General features: G+C 31.5%; 1 protein-coding gene across 2 annotated transcripts; it reads left to right on the forward strand.

Moving 5' to 3' along the window:
• The first annotated feature begins 670 nt into the window (after nucleotides 1–670).
• Nucleotides 671–23,932, forward strand: LOC139517366 (uncharacterized). 2 transcript variants are annotated; one of them, XM_071308333.1, is made up of 15 exons: nucleotides 671–852; nucleotides 3,672–3,716; nucleotides 4,242–4,529; nucleotides 5,177–5,302; nucleotides 8,028–8,141; nucleotides 8,867–8,980; nucleotides 9,555–9,671; nucleotides 11,036–11,143; nucleotides 12,348–12,461; nucleotides 14,750–14,866; nucleotides 18,862–19,057; nucleotides 19,911–20,170; nucleotides 20,470–20,621; nucleotides 21,038–21,122; nucleotides 21,554–23,932. In XM_071308333.1, exons 1-15 carry the CDS (start codon nucleotides 783–785, stop codon nucleotides 21,628–21,630), a joined length of 1,983 nt encoding a protein of 660 aa, XP_071164434.1. In that variant the 5' UTR covers nucleotides 671–782; the 3' UTR covers nucleotides 21,631–23,932. The 2 variants fall into 2 exon arrangements, with proteins under 2 accessions (XP_071164434.1, XP_071164435.1); XM_071308334.1 differs by lacking the exon at nucleotides 3,672–3,716 and having other exon boundaries at nucleotides 704–852.
• Nucleotides 23,933–23,987: the final 55 nt, after the last annotated feature.

Genomic DNA, 23,987 nt, shown 5'->3' on the forward strand with positions numbered 1-23,987 from the left:
GTTTTCAATCGACCCTCATTGTCAATTCTAGATATTAGTCCTAATCAAATGGAAAATTCAAAAGCTCAAACACATCAAACGAATGAATAACAATTGTCATATAAATTGGTACATACGCTTTCTTGTATAGAAAATAGTGGATTGAACCTGGTTTTATAGCTAGCAAAACTTTTATCAAAGTTTCATCTACTGTCAAACTTATCATGTGACTGTGTAAAGAATTAGGCTCACAAATAGAGAAGAAAGGAACCGTATTTTGAGAAAGTGATCGGAACGATATTCCAACTATGAGACAATGGATAAGCGTTAGCACGATTATATTTAAAACAAAATCGACCTCCGAGTTCATCATGGTTTCTATTTAACAAACGAACGAATATGATTTGCATCTCAACTACTTAATGATGAGTTCCTACTGAAACGTGACTGCTGTATGTACGACCGTATTTCTACATTGCATGTCATTCTAAACTTTCATTAATACTCACTACAACATATGTTTGTTAAAGATTTTAGATTACTAACAGGATAACACAAATTCTTTCACACCAATGAAGATATTAACATAAGCTAAAAGTTCATTTCTAATAAAATTACGGTATCCAAAAAGTAATATGTGAAGTGCAACATGTGCAAAAAGAAAACTAATCAAACACTTGTAAAGAAATGTAACAAGACATTTTCTGTAAAAACAACTACCTTATTTTCCAATACATAATCCTTTTGTTTTCTTCTCCCTTTATTTACTTTGGGCTATGGAATGAAAGTACAATTAACACAAAATGGACATTTTTCCAAAATTTTTAGTTTCTTTTATACTTGTTAATTCGTTGATTTTAGTTGGTACCCAAGGTAAGACTTTGTCTATTTCTTCGATTTCTTCATTATTATCAGTTAAATGTATTCATAATACAAACTTATACGAATTGTTTAAGAATTTTACTTTAATATAGAAACCATAAACTGTATATTGCCGACATGGGATAATAATTGCAGAAGCGTAAATATTATATGGACACTTCCTTGATAAATTGATAAATTGATATTACAAAAATTCATTTAGATGCAGTTTGGATCATTTCTTACCTCTCTTAGAACGATCTGTCATAGAAATATACTTAAAGTAATAGATATTGGGTAGAACTACTAGTATCTGAATCAGTTTTATTGTAGAACAGTCAAAATACATATACAGTACCAATTTATCTCTACTTTACTGTACTGGACATTTCGATAATTAAATTATGTTCAGTGATGCTCGAGGTAAAATATCAGTTCTTATACACACGTTGAAGAACTGATAAACTAAAAAGGACGTAAAAGAGGAGCGAAAGATACCAGAGGTTCAGTTAAACTCACAAATCGAAAACAAACTGACAGCACCATGGCGAAAGTGTAAAGTGCAGAAAACTGTCGACATTGAAGCAGAGTGTGAATGAGAAAGAGATATACCTTTATCGTTAGTTTTTAAATCAAGATCAGTTCTAGGATAGAACTGGAAGACTAGTTCTATGGTAAACAGTTACAATCAATAATTTAAAGGAGAACAGTTTTTTTATCATGATTCAGAACTTTTCTTATTGATGACAGTTTAAGAGGAAGTTACATACATAGCTTGATTTTAACTATAAAAAGTTAAAAAAAATATTTCGAAATCCGAGGAAAATTCCAAACAAAAATCCACTAGCAAAAGGCAAATCATTAGCTCAATAATAGGAATCTTGATAATTTCTGAACTACGTCATTTCGTTATGTTTATATCAGATTTTTGTAATAAAACAGTTTTATTTATTTTGTAAATAAAGATTCGTACGCAGTCAGGATATAAACTTCACATGTTCTGTAAATAATAAATAAAATAATATAACTGTTGAATTGTCTTAACAGAGACATCTATATGCGTCGATGGGGCTCTTTTGAGATGTTTCATTAAGGGTATATAAGTATTACACAGAAACCATATCATTTTCTCGGGGAGTGACTTTTGTACAATAAAATTACAGCTGATTGATTCAAAAACTTCGGAAAACTTTTGAAATAAGATGGAACTGAAATGATGAAATAAGTCAATACACTCATCATAGATACCAGAACTTTTTTCACCAGACGCATGTTTTGTCCACAAAAGAATCATCAGTTGCATTCGAATAAAAAAAGAAAAGTCAATATTCTCTGGAGGAAATTCTTACAAACATTGAAACATTTTGAAAAATGAAATATTCAATATAGATTAACAAGTAATTCATGATTCAACACAAAGGGATGGACAGACAATTTAATATGCCTTAAACGAGCACAACCACGTTGCAGATGTTTGCCGAGAGACTTTATCGAAATAGGTCAGCGAGAGACGTAGAAAGCAATATCGAGATATCTTAAATATAGCATTCAAAATCAAATGTTTTTGTGTGCAGAAAATTCAAATTTAGGTTGTTGAATATTCAGACACTTGATACATGTGCAGCCAGCACCTCTTATGCTTTTATTTTAGTATCTTGATATATACAGGGCTACACCAGGCGCAGCATGCATGATACGAAAGCGGCATCTCGATAAAGGGCAATATTATAAAACAAGTTTCGACACAGTTTTGTTCTTAACATAGTAACGATCTAAATTTCATGCTTGTGAACGTTTCCTAATTTTTCTCCAATATAACAAACCTGTTTGAAGTAGGTGAATTTGTTCTTAGAGTTTGAATAAATATTTATCACATAAATTAAGATAATCTATTTCTGATGAATTAATAAAGGATTTTTTCTGACGTTTGAAAGTTTTTTCTTCTAAATCGCAAGTAATCTAAATATGTCAGATTGAGGAAACTTTGAAACAATCTTTGGTTAAGAAAACAGGTTGATACGTAATATTCCTAATTTTCTTATAAGCATTTTACAACATATTAGCTGTTACATAGACTATAAAACTACTATCAAGCAAATTCACTAGGTATCGGATAGTCTAGAATAGGTGCAACAACAAAAAGAAATATATGATAAAAATGTCTTTTAATTTGTTGAACAATATGTACCTTTTGAAATTATTATTTGAAAATAAGAAGGGAATGTCTGACATTTGAAAATATCTTTCATAACTTATTATTTCTGGTTAAGATAACTCTGTTCGAATCTTTTAGAGCTTGCAATATAGTATTGTGTTTTGGTACAGGCTGCATATTGCCCATTTTTGTTAGATGTTTTGGTTATTTGTGTAATTCGTTGGCGGTCTCGTTGATGTTGATCCGCCATCTTCTTTCACTCGTGCATGTATTTGTAGACAATAAAAGTGTTTACATGTAGAAATATTTGTCCCTTCAATTTGGATAGACGGTTTAGTTTCATTTGGTAAAAACTTCGCTATGATATAAAGCATGAAATTACATATTCCGTTCTTCGACAAATGAAGTAAAATAATATCAAAACTGAGATAAACTCGAGCAATTCAGTTGTACGTGAACAATTTTTTACGACCATTGTTACCATTCATTATACGTTATGTTTATTAAGTACTTCATTAAGCTTTTGAAGGCAAAGGCTACAAATTATTGAATTACATAAATAAAGTTATGTTTTTTTTAATCATAAATGCTATAAAAAAAAAGCTTTTACTTAGAATTTTCCTAAAATTACTTAAAAACGTAACCCATTAATACCTTATAATATTTTATTTTCAAGGATGGTTTCGAGGTCGCGGATGGAAAAGATATAATAGATATAATGGTAAATTTTTTACTGCATTTGTTTGTGTCTTTGTAGATTCTTTTTTATAAGCATTGACACAAAATAACAAGAAATATGTTTTTAGAAGTTAAAATTGCTAATTAAGATTTTGACGTTTCAAATCAAAGCAAGCTGTGTCGACATTACCCTCACGTTATTGGTGTAAAGAACAAAACGAAACTAGTGCTACCAATTCACTTATCACGCACATATTCTTACTTCCAAATTTGGTTTTTCAATTATCATTTTGTGTTTTTATTTTAGATGACAATTTTTAGGAGTGGCAATATAAGGCTGTCTGCATAGCGCAATTATGGAAATACTTCAATGCGCTTGTAATTCTTTTTAATGTGAGTTATGTTAGGTATCAAGATGATAACATCTTCAGATAAAAAAAAAACATGACAGTTCCACGCTTTTATCTCAACTGCAAATATTTTATCTACATACTTTTTTTGTTTGTTTGTTTTTAAGAAAGAACAATAATATATGATTACATATTTTTATCAACATATTTCTTTTCAGTTGTCCATAGACGACACAACACAGTCTGCAACGAACGCCGTTCCACAATTAGTTGTCGTTGGGGTCAAACGCTAAAGATTTTATCAGCTGTTTATGGTAGATCACAAGTTTGGACTTGTAGACCACGAAACAAAAAACAAACAATGTGTCGTATTAATGTACTTCGACAAGTTCAAGACATGTGCCAACAGAAAAAGTCTTGCAGATTATATGCTTCAAATCGAGTGTTTAATAAACCATGTTCTGGTACAGAGAAATATCTGAGAATTAAATACCAATGTCTTAATGGTATGTAATGAACAATTTGTGTATATTTGATTTTTTATATGGCCTTTTTCTTAACCCTTTTTCTAAATATTTTAAACAAACTTTTATTATTAGTCACAGTAACCTCCGTTTATGCCACAATGGTAGTTAAATAGGTCAATGCAATGGAGGGTATTGTGAATAAAGTGTATGTAACAAACTCGTTGTACAAGACGATAACCTTTCTTTATTTTTATGGTAAATAATAGCAACTACTTGGAAGGTATATATGTTAATGTGATTGACGTAAAATGTTCATAATCCTTATTGTTTATGAAAGATAAAATTAAAAATCGACAACAATTAAGAGGCACTCTTTACAACCAAAAATACTTCTACGTCATTTTGCTATGCCTTGGATGACCAAGAGATAGAACAAAACTATATTGCATAAAATAAATTGCGCTTGATTATTTTGTTATGGTCATAGGTAAAATTCAGATAGCTGGTTTAATGCAAGCCATTTCGACGTTATGCAGACTACAACATTTCATCAAACGGATTACATTTCGTATACGACACCTTTATGACCTTATTGTCAAGGCCATAACATAAATTCTAGGTTAAAGAGCACTATAAGGGTGTGCATTTATGCATTATCGAAAACTAATCTATTCTTTTCACCTTAGGACAGCCCGTCATACGGAACGCGTGTTCACAGTCTCCCTGTAAGAATGGAGGTGTATGTAAAAGTTCAGGTACCACTTTTTCCTGTATTTGTCGAAGTGGATTTACTGGGAAAAAATGTGAAATAAGTAAGTAAACAAACAAATATCTATAACAATGTATTTATTTTCAAACGCTACGCTTTGTAATGGGTTATAAAGAATAAGTATAAATACACCATTGTAAGAAATATACATTATTCATGAAATGTTAAGTAATATCAGCATTTATTAGAAGGAATAGACCGATAATGGTTTATAATTTAGACATAGGTATAAATCTTCGTTAATGACCTTATTCACGTGTAGGGTGTACGCTACATGTATGACCAATCACATAAATTTATCAACTTACAACTGAACAGCAAAATAGTACCCAACTTTCTCCTTTTACTGTCAGATTAAAAAGTTTAACAACCTGAAACCATACAATATTATAATCGTAACAAAACCAAAGGTTGGTTAATTAAAAAGCAAATTTAGAAAAAGAAAAGGCAACATCCGAGCATGTACGAATGCCACGCTCAATGTTAGATACCAAAACTTGTGAAACATATAGCCACAAGCCGGGACGAAGTCTAAAGAGTCGAATTCTATAAAAAAAAATAAACTATCTACATCATTTTCACTGACTCTTGATATATAGATTACACTTCAAACATTATTTGATCAGACATTTTGAACAAATGTATAATCTGACAGCTTTTTATCCTTAGCTTGTATTGACGTATATTTTGACATATTTTATGTTTTATCTCTTCTACACGTCTGGAACCTTCGCATTCTTTGCTCATTCCTTGTGTTTTCAAAACCCTTTTTGAAAATGGACACATGTTGCATCGAGTCAACTTTGTCTTGTTTTTCTTATTTCAAAAAGAGGGTCTAAAAGCTAGTTTCACTATACACATCTTTTATCAGTTTATACCAATACTCTGACGGTAGACTGTTGACGCTAAAATGAAGTTGATAAAGATGACGGACGCCGTCTAGTCTTTACAACTAGAAGTAATTTCACTTTTTGCTGAACTGGTCATTTTAAAAGAAAATTGAAATTGTGAGAAACTTCTTGAGCTGATCAAACTTTTTTTGTGCAAAATAAAGAATGCTATTTCAAAAATACCTTTACCATAGAATACCATTCAGATAAGATTTGTTTTAACAACAAGAGCTGCAGCACCATAAAAGCGTTTCATTCACCTCAAAAGTGTTAAAAATTAAAAATTTGATATTTTTTAAACGGAATATTTTATAATGAAAATGCAGAATCAAAAACTGCTTCTATCATGACTATTACCACATATTTAAATAATTACTTTATTGTAATCTTAACGCATCAACGCTTGAATTATTTAATATAGACTGCTCTATAATTGGAGATCATTTGACGTCTTCTTATTATCTTTTATTGAAGACTTTAAAATGTTATATGATCATCCTACCGGAGCACCTATTATCAAATGTGGTCTATTTTTGGTGTTTATGGGACTAACCTAAATGTAAAGTGTACATATTGCATCGTTAGATCACAATCATATAAATGAAAATGCACAAGCTTTTATATATTATAATAACTAGTGGTTTTTGCAGAAAAAAATATGAAAAAAAAAGATAAATTTTGTGAAATTGGAAACATAGCGCCACCGAAGTTACTTTAAAACTCTTAGTGTTTAGTTAACTTAAATCATAAGGTAGGGCAGTGACTTCTGATCGGAAAATTATTTTATAATTCTTTTTATACAAGATATAATTATGTTATATGTGTATCAAACAGGTAATATAAAGGATTTGAACAAGCTTTAATTTCTTTGATCTGTATCAAAACAAAGTCTCAAGGTCAAATAATGCCTTTAACGTAACTTCCTTGTCGAAGGTTGCCTTAAGTTATATCTTGATGTTTTACTTATAAGAATATTGATGGTGATGTTAGATATTTGATAAATTCCATATCATATTTGTCAAACTCTTGTATAGATGTATAGCTTAACATATTATAGGCTATTGTCTACTGTCGTTGATCGATAGATGACTTGTGTAGGTAGATTACTGTTATTTATAGTTATTTATATTTTGATGGATTTGAAAGGTTTGAATTCTGTTTTCAATTCATGTAGTTGGAACCTCGTTGGCCGAATGGACTTATGAGTTTATCTAATTATCAAACAATGATAATGATCCCTAGAATTAAAGTATAAAGTAAAATCGCAGAAATACTGAACTTAGAGGAAAATCAATTTGGAAAGTTCATAATCACATGGCAAAATCAAATAAAAAAACGCATAAAAAACGAAAGTATGTTTGGCGGGCAATCGGGTGAAAGAGTGTAATCAACACCTCATACACTTTTCAACCCAGATGTCTAAAACTGCACAGGAAGATTACACACATGTTAAAGTTGTACTTAAGCTTTTATGGAAAGATTCAAGGAAATTTCCCCATTTTCCCCAGATATGGAACTTCCTATTTTGATCATTTAAAGCATAACAATTCCAAAATAATTCCAACATTTCTTAATTCTTAGAATATACATTAGCTTTTAAAAATGCATTAATTCATACCACATCTTCCTATATCTATGATACACACATACCTATTAGTTCTCATATCAAATTCCCTTTTCACAACACATAGGAATACAAATTATACATAACCTTATCATCTAATTGATCTACAAGAACATACAAAACTGCAGGGGAATATTGTCTTTATTTTATTGTCGGATTTTTCAACAAGGGTACAAAATGGCATCCGCTGCTAGTATATTAAGTAAATATATGATTGTATTCAAATACCTAACATTTTGTTACTTTTTATTTAGATACTAACGAATGTAAATCAAACCCTTGCAAGAACAAAGGGAGATGTGTTGACATGGCAAATAGATATAAATGTGTATGTAAACCTGGGTATACAGGTCGTCACTGTGAAGTAGGTGAGTTATTGCTAATTTTTTATTGTCGAAACATGTGTTTTGTGGTTATCTGAATAATTGTGTATTTTCTTATCAACTGTGCAATTTGAATTGAATTCAATAGAAGGTGTTTTAAAAATGAGGTAAGAAATCAGGTTGGGCTTACTCCTGTCTGTAGTAAATAAAGGCAACAGTAGAATACTGAGGTTCAAAAATCACAAATCGATTGAGAGAAATAAATCTTGATTACGAACTAAAACCGAGGGAGATATGCTTTTAATTTTAAAATTGGACTAACTTTGATTGTCTAACAATGACAACGTTTGTATAGTTCAAGTCTTAGCTTGCCAAAATATTACTCGGTTCATAACTGTTATTGTGTATTCGGTCTGATTTGACAAATTGTAAAGGATTGTCAGTTGTCCTGCCACAGATCCTTGTAGTTAAAAAAAGAGTGAATTGATTTTTTTATTTAAGAAGTTCTAGATATATCACAGAGACAGGCGTCACCAGTTCATCTATTTAAAATGTAAACTATAACAACTGATAAAACATTTTAAAGATTTTACAAATAATCATCTGGTTCGTATTGCTTGGTCTTTTGATTTGATATGTGTGTTATGTATACTGTTGTTTGTCATTTTCTTTTTTGCCATGGCGTTGTCAGTTTATTTTCGTCTTATGAATTTTAATGTTTCTTTGACATCTTTTGCCTGTCTATTAAATATAGACAATTTTGTTTTCAGGTATTAACGAATGCAAATCAAACCCTTGTCAGAATGGTGGAAACTGCGTGGATGGGATCAATCGATATACATGTGTTTGCAAACAAGGGTTTACAGGATCTCATTGTAAAACAGGTTAATTACGAGCTTTATAAAACATATGGTTAATAAAATATGCATCTTTGTTGACAAATAAATCATCCTTTAACTTCTAGAAAATAGAAACATCATTTCCATAATCTACCCTTCTAACTACTAAGGTGATTTTTGACTCAAGATTTTAAAGGAAACTATAATAATTGATTATAATTAAACTTCACTTCTATAAACATCAATTTTGAAACCTACCTAACCATACACAAGATTAAAAGACACAAAAGACTGAAAATCTATTGAACATAAGCAAACGACACAGCATAGATGATATGATATGATGTTATAATCAACTGCAGCAAACCATACACTTAGAAAATAAACCCCAACAGTTGTTAGAATAGAAATATTGACGTTAATAAACGCCATATGAAATTATTATATGTGGATAACCAAAAAAAAAAAATTTTAGCACTACACATGAAAGAAAAATTTAATATGTCAATATCGGTGACTGATGAGCAGAAAAAAATCACATGAAAAATAGATGGGAGATTAATGTCATTTAATTGTTTGATTAATACATATTATCATTGTAGCAGCAATTTTATTTTAGAAATCAATGCGTGCAAATCATCTCCATGTAAGAATCATGGTGTATGCCAGCAAGTTGGATTAGGTTACAAGTGCAAATGCAAATCTGATTACACAGGTGATCGATGCCAAACAAAACGTAAGTTCTTGTATAGAGTTTAAAGTGTTATTAACATATGTAAAACAACAACGTCCCTGAGTTGCTTTTGAAATATAAGATATAAATAATTATTAAACAGTGCTAGGTGTCTAACCATTAATGTATTTCCTTTGTTTTCCAATTTGACGTAACCACAATCCCATCATATTTTCGTCGAATGTGACCTACCAGATAAGACTTATCACATGGTTGGTATTTACAATAGCAACACAGCGGTTGCCACATGTGAAGCTAGATCTGCTTACACCTTTGGAACTCCGGGATTTTGGTGGGATTCGTGTTGCTCAGTCTCTGGTTTTTTATGTTGTGTTTTGTGTTCTGCTGTTTGTCTTTTCTTCGTTTTTTGTTTCTTGTCATAGCATTTATATATTTTTTTCGACGTATGGGTTTAAATATGCCTTTTGTATCTTTCACCTCTTTTTCGAAATATTAATGATTTTCTCTCCTTCATGATTATCTTACTTGTATTTTGTAAAGCATTTCGGGATTTTGGATCTTAGGCTTTGTAATTGTTTTTAGCTTTTTTTACTTTTGGATAAGGGCATCACTGATGTGTCTATTGTAGATTGTTATTCCATACCTTTAAGTGACTAAAAATTGATTAAATTTTGATCCGAAAGTTGGTCAATTATTCACTGTTTTCCGAACAGTAAATGATCCTTTTATTCATGCCATATAATTTTTTTTTCAAATCACCTGCATCAAATGGCCTTTGTCTGTCTGTCGTCTGCTTACTTGCACAAAAATATTCTTCCTTGAAATTATCAGTCGAATTGCAACTAAACTCATATTGATGGTATATTATTTTATCCATTGTGTTGGATAAACCTGTCGACTGACAAGCCTTTAAACTGTATTAGATATTGAGTAAACCTTTAAGACCTTAAATAACAATGTTATATCAATTTTGTTGTATGCAACTACTTGGAACATAAGAAGTAAACAGGGAGAGTGTATTAACATCAGAATTGGCAATATATGAATACTGAAATGATAAGAATCGTTATAAGGATCCTCCTACATGAGAAAAAAACTTAAAACAAAATTTCAATTTTTTTTTTGTTTTTTTGTTTTAGCCTTTTTTAGCTATATTTTTTAAAAGACAAATAAAAAGATCAGAAAGAAAATGTTTTGGCCTAAATAGTTGCCATATATCCTAAGTATTAGTATTCTTGTTGAATGGTATTATTTTTCTCCTGATCGGCAAAACAGGTTTCGTTGTAGACAATGACTTAATTTTTGTAATTTTGAGTCTTTGTAAGCTGTACTTATGTAACCTTGTTCTTGTTCCTAACCATATACACATATAGAAATAAGTATTCTATTTACAATTCTTATTCCAGGTGCATGTGCCTCTAATCCATGCAAGAATAACGGTAAATGTACAGACATACCAAATGGATGTATATGTACATGTCGACCTGGGTACAAAGGAAAATATTGTCAGACAGGTAATGTTATAGAAAATCTTAAGCGGGATATTCGTGTCATCAGACGAATTCTTCTTTAATTCTTTATTTATAAAAAAAAAAGAATATGTGGTATGATTGTCAATGAGACAACTCTACACAAGAGACCAAAATAATACAGAAATTAACAACTATAAGTTACCATACGGCCTTCAACAATGAGCAACGCATAGTCAGCTATAAAAGGCCCCGATATGACGATGTAAAATAATTCAAACGAAAAAACTAACGTCCTTCTTTATGTGCAAAAATTGAACGAAAAAACAAATATGTAACACATAAACAAACGACAACCACTGATTTGCAGTCTCCTGACCTAAGACTATAAAAATCAGTTGAAAAACGCGTTATTCATCAGATGGACAAACATACAAGTGGACGTGGACGGGTACTTGTACATAATAACAACAAAAAGACACAAGGTACAGATCTAAGAGTACTCGCAGTTAACTGACAGCTAGTTTAAAGCCTCTAACTACTTATCAAAAATTCATGCATCTAAGACTTAATTATCAATCCGTACACATCCAACAGCCAATGGACTTCGTGTAAAGACGTCATAAACAGTCAGTAAAAAACATGAACTTGCCTTTTTCATTCGAATACATTTTGTGGTTATTTTTGGCAAGACATGAATTTTGTCATGACCGCTTACATAATTTACATTTGTATTCGCTTTCTCTTCTTAATCACATATCTGAATTCCTGAGATCCATTTTGTGAATGAATTGAACAGGAAATAACACGATACAAATTAAATCAACGAAAGGTTTATAAGAATTTATCAAACTGTAACGTCAGAACCGATTTGAATGCTTTCAGAATTAGAGCAATATACGCATTTACGTTTTGGACACATTATTCATATATATATATATATATAATTCACAACTGCAGTTCTTGACTTTTTTTAAGAAAGAAAAGGCGAATTTCATTTCTTTTCGTATACAGTATATCCTAATTTCTCTTCGTACTGTAATGAAGGTAATCATGTAGTTTCTGTGTTTTTCTCTATTAAATCTTGATAACGATTCTTTGTAGAAATTTAACACGGAATTGATGTATGGGATGGTATATTCTAATTATGTTTTCGTAATAAGACACATATTTTTATTTAAAATTTAAAATTTCGTCATTAAAGAAAATGTCAAACACTAAAAATAAGTATTTGTTTGTTTTTTTTCAGATATAAACGAATGTTCCCCCTCACCTTGCCAAAATGGAGCAACATGTGTAGACAAGGTCGATGGTTATCTCTGTCGGTGTACTCCAGGATACTCAGGTGTTAATTGTCATATAGGTAGGTGTTCACACAAGTAGCAATTCTAAACTATGAATTCAATGCAAAAGTAGTTTACCGAAGTTCGATTCTAATAAATCTGTTAAGAGGATACAACTAAAGGACAAACACTGACATTGTGTAAATCAAAGAAACTTCGATTGGACGTTAACAGGTACATCAACAGGTTAAATATCTACTTCAATGCATGCAGCACTTATCGTTTGAACCAATACTAGTCAAAATGTAACAATCTGGAATAGGACGATTGCGAGTTCGCACCAGTCACAATTAGTACTTGTTTGGCTTCATAACTATTTTGATCTGAGCTTCACTGATGAATCTTATGTAGACGAAACGCTCGTCTGGTTTATTAATTCATAATCTTGGTCCCTTTGATAACTATTAATTAGAAATGATAACAGTAAACTTATAAATCATCGGTGTTGACAGCACATCAGCTATATACATGAAAAAGAAATGAAAGAACTGTACAAACTTTTCCTCTTTTTCCCTTTAATATAGTTATATGATTTTGATTCATGTGAGTACAACAACAAGTCGACCAATAAGGTTGCAAAGTTAGTATCCATTGGAATACTGACTGTCTATTGAAATATCATTTCACTAAACTCATCAATTATGTATTCTAATATGACGTCCTTATTACGCTTTGTAAACAAAGCCGTGTTCTAATGAGCACAAAATATGTTTGACACATGCGCACAAATTTACTGTTTATATTAAAGTTATTTCCATCGTTATCCTATAAAATATATACATTCAAGTAGCTTACATATAATATATGTTATATCGAACAACATATATTCACCCTGCTCGTATTTTTAACCTTATCAAATATGAAATGTAATGAACAGACTCCTCGGGGAGGAAACAGCTAAACATTTTTACGGTATTTTCGTACGCTTCGACCTATAAAAATACTGTATTTGTCCTATTAGAATCAAAATAATTCCTTCATGGCATGCTCTATGCTCATTTTAACATGGGTATGCATTATATTTGACCACATTATACACCTCGCTAACGCTCAGTGTAAAATATCGACAAATATAATGCCTACCCATGTTAAAATGAGCATAGAGCATGACGGAATTATTTCTTAAATCGACCACAAAGCATTTTGATGATATCATTTGACCTTATTTGAACTTGTAGAAAAAGTACTGTTTGATGAGAAAATTAGATTTTTAATTGATGATGAAGAATAGAAGTGTAGAGCGTAGAAAAAAATTTTAGCAATCTTATTTATGGAAAGGACAAAGTACGATAAGGCCTGTTTTTGACCCCCCATTTTCTCATTTTTTAAATTCTGTTTTTGAAAGCTACTTATTATGTCAAAATATTCCTAAATGCTTGAGTTTGTTAGGATGAACTTCAAAAACACTAATTTTAGCAACTGGGTGAGGTGAGGGGGATGAACTTTCTGTTATTATTCAAATATTGTAATTTTTATTCACATTTCGGGTGTTTTGTACAACATTTTTTTAGTTTTTAAGTGCCTGCGCCAACGTGACCCAGGATTTTTTTAATTCCAATGCCATTAGCACCACTGTTTTTGCTGTCTAAATCGACGTAATTTTCTCCGGGTCACGTAGGCGCACCCTGTTAAATTTTAAGAAACAATGACCAAAAATCGTTATTTTTCCTTCTTTTGGCGTTTTTGGTGCCCTTCAAACCCCCTAACCTCTCTCATTTTGTAAAATTAATGGTTTTGAAGTTCAGCCAAACAAACTTCAAACCTAAAGGAATATTTTAACGTGATAATTAGCTTTCCAAAACAGAATTTGAAAAATGAGAAAATAGGGAGGCCAAAAACAGGCCTTATCGTACCTTGTCTTTTGCATATGAATAACGTAGGAAAAGTTTACCTTATATACATTTGTCTGAACATAGTTAAAACCAATTTTATTATCGGTAATCAAATTGTCTGAACATAGTTAAAACAAATTTTATTAAGTGTAATCAAATTGTCTGAAATGTGTTAGATTAAAGCTGTGGACAAGTCTGAAAAAAATCCAGATAATGAATAATTAATTTATAATTGTTCAGTCTTTTGTGAACTCTTAAGATCCAAATTATCGTTTCAGACTAAACTTTCTTTGGCTAGTGCGCCCACGTCAATTTATAATACATCACTCTAACTTAATTATTTTTACTATGTAAAGCACCTGTTCTGTCTTTGATAAAATAAATAAAATGGAATTCAGAAAAATTTATAAACATTATAAAACGCTTTCTTAAAATGTACTTCTGTTTCTGTTGCAAATATTGAGATTGTTTTGTAGATGTAGATGAATGTCTCTCTATGCCTTGTTTAAATAACGGCAAATGTCAAGATGATGCCAACGCCTATCAATGTGTTTGTCTGCGTGGATACAGTGGACCAACATGCGCAAAAAAGGGTAATAAGTTACAGCTATAAGATATAAATTTTGATATTTTTCTGACAATTATGTCTTATTAGTTGAGGCAATTTAAATGAAATTGAGAATGGAAATGGGGAATGTGTCAAAGAGACAACAACCCGCCCAAATAAAAAACAACAGCAGAGGGTCACCAACAGGTCTTCAATGTAGCGAGAAATTCCCGCACCCGGAGGCGTCCTTCAGCTGGCCCCTAAACAAATATATACTAGTCCAGTGATAATGAACGCCATACTAATTTCCAAATTGTACACAAGAAACTAAAATTAAAATAATACAAGACTAACAAAGGCCAGAGGCTCCTGACTTGGGACAGGCGCAAAAATGCGGCGGGATAAACATGTTTGTGAGATCTCAACCCTCCCCCTATACCTCTAACCAATGTAGTAAAGTAAACGCATAACAATACGCACATTAAAATTCAGTTCAAGAGAAATCCGAGTCTGATGTCAGAAGATGTAACCAAAGAAAATAAACAAAATGACAATAATACATAAATAACAACAGACTACTAGCAGTTAACTGACATGCCAGCTCCAGACTTCAACTAAACTGACTGAAAGATTATGATTTCATCATATGAACATCAGGCACAATCCTTTCCGTTAGGGGTTTAGTATCATACCATCATAACATATATGAGAAGAACATAACCCGTGTCATGCCAACAACTGTTTTTAGAATAAATGTGTTTAGTTCCGATGCAAAGACCTTATCAGTGACTCAATATTAACGCCAAAATATGCAATCTTTAATGACTTGACAACAGTATCGTAATTATATCCCTTCTTAATAAGTCTATTCAAAGGTTTTGTAAGTTTCTGAGGTGAATACTGACACCTTTGTGCTTTATAAAGAATATTACCATAAAAAATTGGATGTGAAATACCTGAACGTATTAGAAGTCTGCATGTTGAGCTATATTTACGAATGATGTCTTTATACCGATGATAAAATTTAGTAAATGTTTTGACTAGTTTGTGATATCGAAAACCCTGGTGTAATAATTTTTCAGTAATACATAAATTTATCTCGTTAAAATCTAAAACATTGTTACATACACGAGCGAATCGTACAAGTTGAGATATATAAACACCGTAAGATGGTGACAAGGGAACGTCACCATCTAAAAACGGATAATTAACGATAGGAAATGAAAAATCATCCCTTTTATCATAAATTTTAGTATTCAGCTTTCCATTAGTGATATAGATATCAAGATCGAGAAAAGGGCAGTGGTCATTGTTAGTATTAGCTTTATTTAAAGTAAGTTCAACAGGATAAATTTCATTAATATACATACTGAAGTCGTCATTATTGAGAGCCAAAATATCATCCAAATATCTAAAAGTATTATTAAATTTGTTTATCAGATGTTGTTTCGATGGGTCTTTGCTTATTTTTGTCATAAATTGTAACTCATAACAATACAAAAACAGGTCCGCAATAAGTGGTGCACAGTTAGTCCACATTGGAATTCCGATAATCTGACGATATACGGAATCCCCAAAGCGAACAAAAATGTTATCTAGTAAAAATTCAAGGGCATATATAGTATCAAAGCATGTCCAATTACCATAGTTTTTTTGTTTATTGCTACTAAAAAATGACCTAAAAGAGTTTGAACATATATATTCACATTCTGATTTTTTGAATGCCCATTTAATTAGGTGTGTGAATTTTTTCTTAATGAGAATGTGAGGCAATGTGGTATACAGGGTAGAAAAATCAAAACTTTGAACAGATTCAAAATCACCAATATAAGCATGCAATTTATCAAGTACTTCCAACGAGTTCTTGACACTCCAAAAGTAATTTATTCCACTATTTTCGAAGGCCTTATTTGAACAATTTATTATCAGGTTTTTAATTGTACCAAGTGTGCTGGTAAGAAGAATAGACAATTTAGTAGTTGAACAATGGCTTGAAGACGAAATAAATCTATATTTGTAAGGGGTTTTGTGTAACTTCGGAAGCCAATACATAGTTGGGACTTTCATTGTATTTGGCTCTGCTTGTAAAGCGGTGCCTAAAAGTTTATGTTTGTTACAGATTTCGTTTTCTGAAAATGGAGTCAGTTGGAATGTTGGTGAATTGGTGATTTCCTTTTTCAGAACCTCAATGTAAAATTTACGTCAAACAATAATAATATTATTAGCACCTTTATCTGCCGGGACAAAAACAAATTCCTTGGCTAGTTCTTTTAGTTTATGTTTGATACGAGAAATAGGTTTATTGTTGTTATTGTTTATAGTAAAATGTTCTTTAAAATGTTGAATACGTATATCAACTATCTTCATTACTGAATTAAAAAAAGAGTCCAAAGATTTTTTGTCAGCTTTTTCCCGTTTTATCCATTTCATACAGTAAGTATGGAGTGAGTCGTGGATGATATTACGACACTCATTCCAATTAATAATTGACGGGGGACGATATTTAGGTCCTTTACTGAGGAATGATTTTAACTCTCGGTCTTGAACGATGTTAAGATCTCCTGTTATAACATGGGAAATGGGGCCATAAATATATTCGGAATTACTGCAATTACATGAAGTAGGTGTATTTTCACTGATATTAACATCTTTACACAATTGACTATAATTAAACACAAATTTCCGGGTAGATTTCTTGTAAGTATAACAAATAAGAGGTAGCTCAGTATTGTCAAAATATCCAGGAATTTGTTCTTTAACAGAATGGTCGTTAAATATACCGGCAATATTTACAAAATCAAAGCCTTTATTGACATACTTAATTTTAATAAAATGTTTTTTATGATCTCCAGGGCGATCAATTTTGGGAAATAATTTAGAATAACAATATGCCATAATAATTTGAACAATTTCATACTTAAGACTGCTATATGAAATTGTGTTGCAATCCTCCAAAATTTTATTTAACTTATTAACCGGTAACGAACAGAGTTTTGTTAACAGATAATGTCTGCCGTTGTTTTTTGAAATAGAAATTAGGTCCGAAATATTGGTATGATTGGCCCGAAATTTTCTTTGATTGCGATTTGTTCTACGACCGTGAGAACGTTTTTTACGAACAGTTTTAGAAACTATATCCAAAATGTTAACGGAATTGGTTCTAGATATATTACCAATTCCCATGATATTATCATTTAGACCGAGAGGGTAAACTGTCTGTAATTTTTTAATCCAATTTAATTCAATTATTTTCCGTGATCGTACAAACTTTGAATGCGATTCACCAGGCTGCTTATTTACTACTTCTAAAGGTTGAACTGCTAAATATTTAAAAGGATGGTTGTGCTTCTTAAGGTGTTGGTAAATGATACTTTTGAATTTATTGGGTCTTTTAAAACGATACAGATGTTCTTGAGTGCGTTTAGATAAATATCGTCCAGTTTCTCCTACGTACTGAATACCACACCCCGGTTTGTTTCATGTGAGTAAATAAATAATACTGTTTGTTTTTCAAGTTATATCAGTTTTAAAATTTAAAGAAAATGTGCGACCATTAAACGTGGACCTTACCGTATTGTTGGTGGAAAGACGGGGACATGTAAGTCATTTTTTGGCATGACACTTATCGATAGAAGGGTAACGCTATTTCTCATTTAAGATTTTTGTCTGGTATCGTTCTTTTGAGTGCAAGAACATTTCGAATTTCTTCGGCATTATCATTTACAATTGAAATATTGAACCGCTTTTCAATTTTAATTCCTTTTTAGATTTAGTTTCTGGTAAATATTGGATCTATGTTTATCTTTTAAATAAAAAAGGCATTTCAAAACGCAAGGGCCTAAATAAAGTGTTTTGTGGATCTACTATGATCGCATAATGCTGTCTGATTTTTTTTATTGTTGTATATTTGCCTCCGTTATATCCTTGTTATACATATCATGTAAATTAGGGAAAGAATTGTAAAAGTAAACTTTGACATGGAATATTATATGACATACAGTAATAGTTCTCATGTCATTTTGGATTGTGAATATTTTTTAGATGGGCCTAATTCAGTTGAATGTGGAACACCATATTTTAAACCTGTTATATTAGGAATGAGAATAGTTGGTGGATATCGTGCGAAAAATTTCACCTGGCCATGGATAGTACAGCTACGACTGAATGAAAAACATGAATGCGGTGGAGCAATTATAGCTCCGAATTGGATTATTACCGCCAAGCATTGTTTTCTATTGTATGTATATCTAATAATAAGAATCAGTTTTACTACATATTGGAATATCATGTGATATTTCAAAGACTGTCGCGTTAGTGCCAATGGATACCTACACTTTATGTAATGGTATCAGTATTTACATAGAGTTTATCGATACATATCTATTAATAGACTATTTGAAGCCTCCATGGAATTTTATGATGAAATGCAAAACAATTAGAAACAAGGTTTAATATAAAGAAAGAAGATGTGGTATGATTGCCGTGAGACAACTATATGTCACCGTACGACCTTCAACAATGTGCAAAGCCCATACCGCATAGTCAGCTATAAAAGGCCCCGAAATGACAAATGTAAAACAATTCAAACGAGAAAATTAACGGCCTAATTTATTTACAAAAAATGAACGAAAAACAAATACGTAACACATCAACAAACGACCACCACTGAATAACTGGCTCCTGACTTGTTAAACGGCGGGATTAAACATGTTAAAACATGTTCAAATACTTATATAGATATATCAATTACATTTACTCTTTATATTCTAGATAAAAGAGAGACGAAAGATACCAAAGGGACAGTCAAACTCATAAATCTAAATCAAATGGCAACGCCATGGCTAAAAAATGAAAAAGACAAACAGAAAAACAATAGTAAACAGGACACAACATAGAAAACTAAAGAATAAACAACACGAACCAATAAAAGATATGATTACAAATTAACAGCAACTAAAAATTGATAAAAAAGTTGAAATCATTCAAGAAAAGTCGCCTAAACATGGTGTTCTTCGTCTCCTTATTTTGATGAACATTTTTTATAGACAGGTTAAAATTATTTTGATATGTATTTTTTATCATTATTCTAGAGTTAATGATGCATCAAAGTGGACAATTTATGCTGGAAAGACCCACAAGTCTTTACAAGAACCAGCAACACAACAAAAAAGACAAGCTGTCAAAATCGTCAATGCAAAAAGTCCTAACCACATTCTTCACAAGGACATTAGCTTAGTAAAAGTTGACAAGCCATTCCATTATAATAATTATGTACGACCAATATGTCTGCCGACAAAGGATGTAAAAGTCGGAGATATATGTTTTGTCAAAGGTTGGGGAGAGACACAAGGTACATTGTATACATTAGTTGCATAGAAGTTCTCATTTTTCGCAAAATTAATGGGAATTGAACCATTATTTCACAAAATTGAAATACTGCCCTCAGAATTATCAATACAGTCCTTATTACGTTGCAATTCGATAATAAAAAAAAGTTTCCAATTTTTTTGTTCTGGTTATTTTTTTCTTACTAAAATGCGAACTATGTTTTCGATTATCATGTTTTCCTATTTTAATTATCATAAGTGTAAAGATGATATTTCTGTAATGTTGTTCTACTATATAGTGTCAATTTCAATATTTTAACAGGTACTGGCCATGAAAATGTACTGAAACAGACTATATTACCGATTAAGGATACAAAGAAATGTAATACAACCATCAATCCAGTTTTGAAGGGACAAATAACAGAAAACATGTTTTGTGCTGGTCATCAAGGTGGCGGACATGACGCTTGTCAGGCAGGTAGATTTAAAGAAATTTTCCTTCTGTTCAAATGATCATTACTAATTGACCAGAAAGTTTATTTGAATGGTCAAAGAAAAGTATTACTGAAAAAAAAACATACTGAAAAGAAATATAGGCGAATCGAATCAATTTCAATAACAATTTACGTAGAATATCAAAAGGTGGCATGCAATTGGAAGGTTTAGTAAGATATCCAACGAGATTAAACTCACGCCTATCCTTTGAAAATATCTCTGCCAGCCCTAGAATATGACACTTTTGTTTCACTAGTTCAGTTTATTGACAACATTTGATATCGATAGGTTTTATGGACTTCCCTAATTTGAAAATATCTTGGAGTTTGGTATTTTTGTTTTAAATATTTATTTGATCGTTGCATATTTATGTTTTGCGTATATTAATTTCATAGGGTGATAGTGGAGGACCATTTGACTGCACATATTCCGACAAATGGTACCTTTCAGGTATTGTTTCATGGGGTATAGGCTGTGCAGGTATGTAAAGCCTAATAGCAATAGTAATAAAATAATCTAATTAACAATATAGAGATACACAATATATGTGGAACCATTGCCAATGAGGCAACTATTCACTAATGTTCAAATGATGTGGATATAAGCAATTATAATCAATGTTATAGCTCAGCAGAGTTTACGATACTTGTTATAATTTTTTTTTTAAAATTATTTGAAGATTCCTAGTGTCCATTTAAGTTCAAATAAAGGCAACAGAAGTATACCGCTGTTCAAAAGTTATAAATCGATTAAGAGAAAACAAAATGCGGGTTACAAACTAAAACAGAGGGAAACAAATCAATTTTAAGAGGAAAACAACGTAACAAGGCATTGATGAAAGTAAATGTAATTGCATTTTCACTGTTTAGATATGTTGATTAATTAAGCACTGTTTTTGATTTCTATTTCAGAGAAAAACATGCCTGGTGTGTTTGTTAATGTGATGAATTTTGTCACATGGATCACCAGTACCATAGCATTAGATTGACAAAGGTTTTCCGTACAAAAAGCCAACAGTTAGATGTTAGCATCGAAGCAATATTTTTAACTCGCATAGTTTGGTGAATTTTACTTGCATTCATAAAAAAAAAAACTTTGAGAAAACGAAGTGACGAATATACTGTTTATCGTGAAAACCCTCAAGGATCATTTAAGATTCGTAATTCAACCATCAAATAGGATCGGAATATGAAGATTCTCATTCTTTTTCAATATCCGAGTATGCATCTTTATTTTTGAAATTCAATATCATCATTAATATAGCTTTTATCTCTAAGAATATCTATTATACAGATATAAGATGCGGTATCAGTACCAATGAGACAATTCTCAATTCAATTAATAATTTAGTTTAAAAGTAAACCATCATAGGCCAAAGTGCGGTCTTGAACACGGAGCATAGCTCACGAACTGCTAGCTATAAAGAGCCCAAATAATGACGGAAAAATATTCATGAATTTAGACAAATATGGAGACAAATTTTGTTTTGCTTTTTTTATTGTTATACACTCTATAGTGATATGGAGATGTGGTATGTTTTCAATAATACAATTATAGGCCATGACCATCAACAATGAGCAAAATTCATAAACGCCATTTCAATTGTTTCTATCCAATGTAGCCTTGAAAATCCAAGGGACAGTGATTATTGTCCTGTTCGTGGTAACTAGTTTCAATGAGAATCGCTTAAAACAAATTTATACGACAAATGAGATAATTTCTTCTTCCCTATCGTGCATTTTCCATTTTTAAGTAGTAACATTCCAGCAGCTTAGGGTTAGCATTTCCTATCTAATTTCCTTGATAGAGTGTTGCTGCTCACAAGGAATCTATTAAACTAAGAGTTCAAGTGGAGAAATTGAAATCATCCCTTCGTTAATTTTACAGACGCCATCATGAGTTGGTTGACCATTATGAAATATCTGTTTTTCACAGATGAGGACGGATACGATCCAATTGTCTTATCTATAATGCCAAAAGGGGCCGAGTGGTCAAAGTAGTTACTACTGTAACCACTAGCCAGTCAACACTGAGGTTGGGAGTTCGAACCCCAATCTTAATTAATTAGGATTATCAGTTTTCCTATCGTATGTCGGTGGTTTTCCCCGGGCACTCCGGCTTCCTCCACCAATAAAAACTGTCCGCTACGAAATAGCCTAAATGCGGTGCTTAAAATAGGCGTTAAAACACAAAAAATCAAAAAATCTATCTACAATCCTATCTTGTTTCCCCCGAATGTGACCTTCAAAAGAGACATTTTATCGTGTTTGTACTAGGATGAGAAACACAATGGTTACTCCATATAGAGCAAGATCTGCTTACCCTTCATGTGCATATGAGAACATCCCAGTAATGTTAGGTTTGTGTTGCTCAGTCTTTAGTTTTATATGTTGTGTTTCTGCACTGCTATTTGTCTGTTTGTTTGTCTTTTTCATTTTTAGTCATGGCGTTGTCAGTTTATTTTCGATTTCATAAGTACGAGTATCCCTTTAGTATCTTTTGTCTCTCTTCCAAATTGCGCAAACATGTTACCCAGACACATTCTTCAATATGTCTTTTTCAAGTCAGAAGCTTGTAATTTAATAGTTAACGTTTGCTGATGTATATCTTTTGTATTATTGCCTGTTGTTTACTTCATTAATCAGGCCGTGAGTTTTCTAGGTTGAATTTTTTTACATTATGCATGTCACGGCTTTTTATAGCTTGCTGTGCAGTACAGTTTTTCCTCATTGTTGAAAGCCATACGGAACATACAGCTGGTTACTTCAATGCAATTAAGTCTTTGTTGGAAAGTTGTCTCATTGACAATGGTATCTTATTTTTATATTTAGACCTATACTCTGAGTCATCTAATTGTTACAAGACATTTCATTGTCTATAGCTTTCATCCAAATGCTTAGATAATGATTTCGAATTCTGATATTGCATTTCAAATCAAGAAAATCTAAATAAGACATAAATCATAAAAATTTCATGTTTTGAAATTGAAATTGAAAAAATCGGTCCTGATCGAACGTCGAATCTCAAATGATACTTGTGGTCTTTCGTAATAAGGTCAGTAACTCAAACAATATCAAAGGTAGCAGGATTTTCCTGACGTTCAACTACAAAACCAAACATAGTTTTATTCCACCGTATGGACAAATGCTGGACATGACTTTTTTGATGATAGAAGACCAATGTTTTTTTTCTTCATCATATCGTATAGGTTATTCCCAAATAAGGTCAAACAAATATGAAAGAAGTATGGTTGATTTTTTAATACAATAAATAACTTTTTCACTATCTTATTATATTTTGTTTTATATATTGAGTACGATAAAAAGGAATCGTTTCCCTTTTTGT

The sequence above is a fragment of the Mytilus edulis genome, chromosome 3, assembly GCF_963676685.1.
Source record: "Mytilus edulis chromosome 3, xbMytEdul2.2, whole genome shotgun sequence".
Classification (NCBI taxonomy): Eukaryota; Metazoa; Mollusca; class Bivalvia; order Mytilida; family Mytilidae; genus Mytilus; species Mytilus edulis.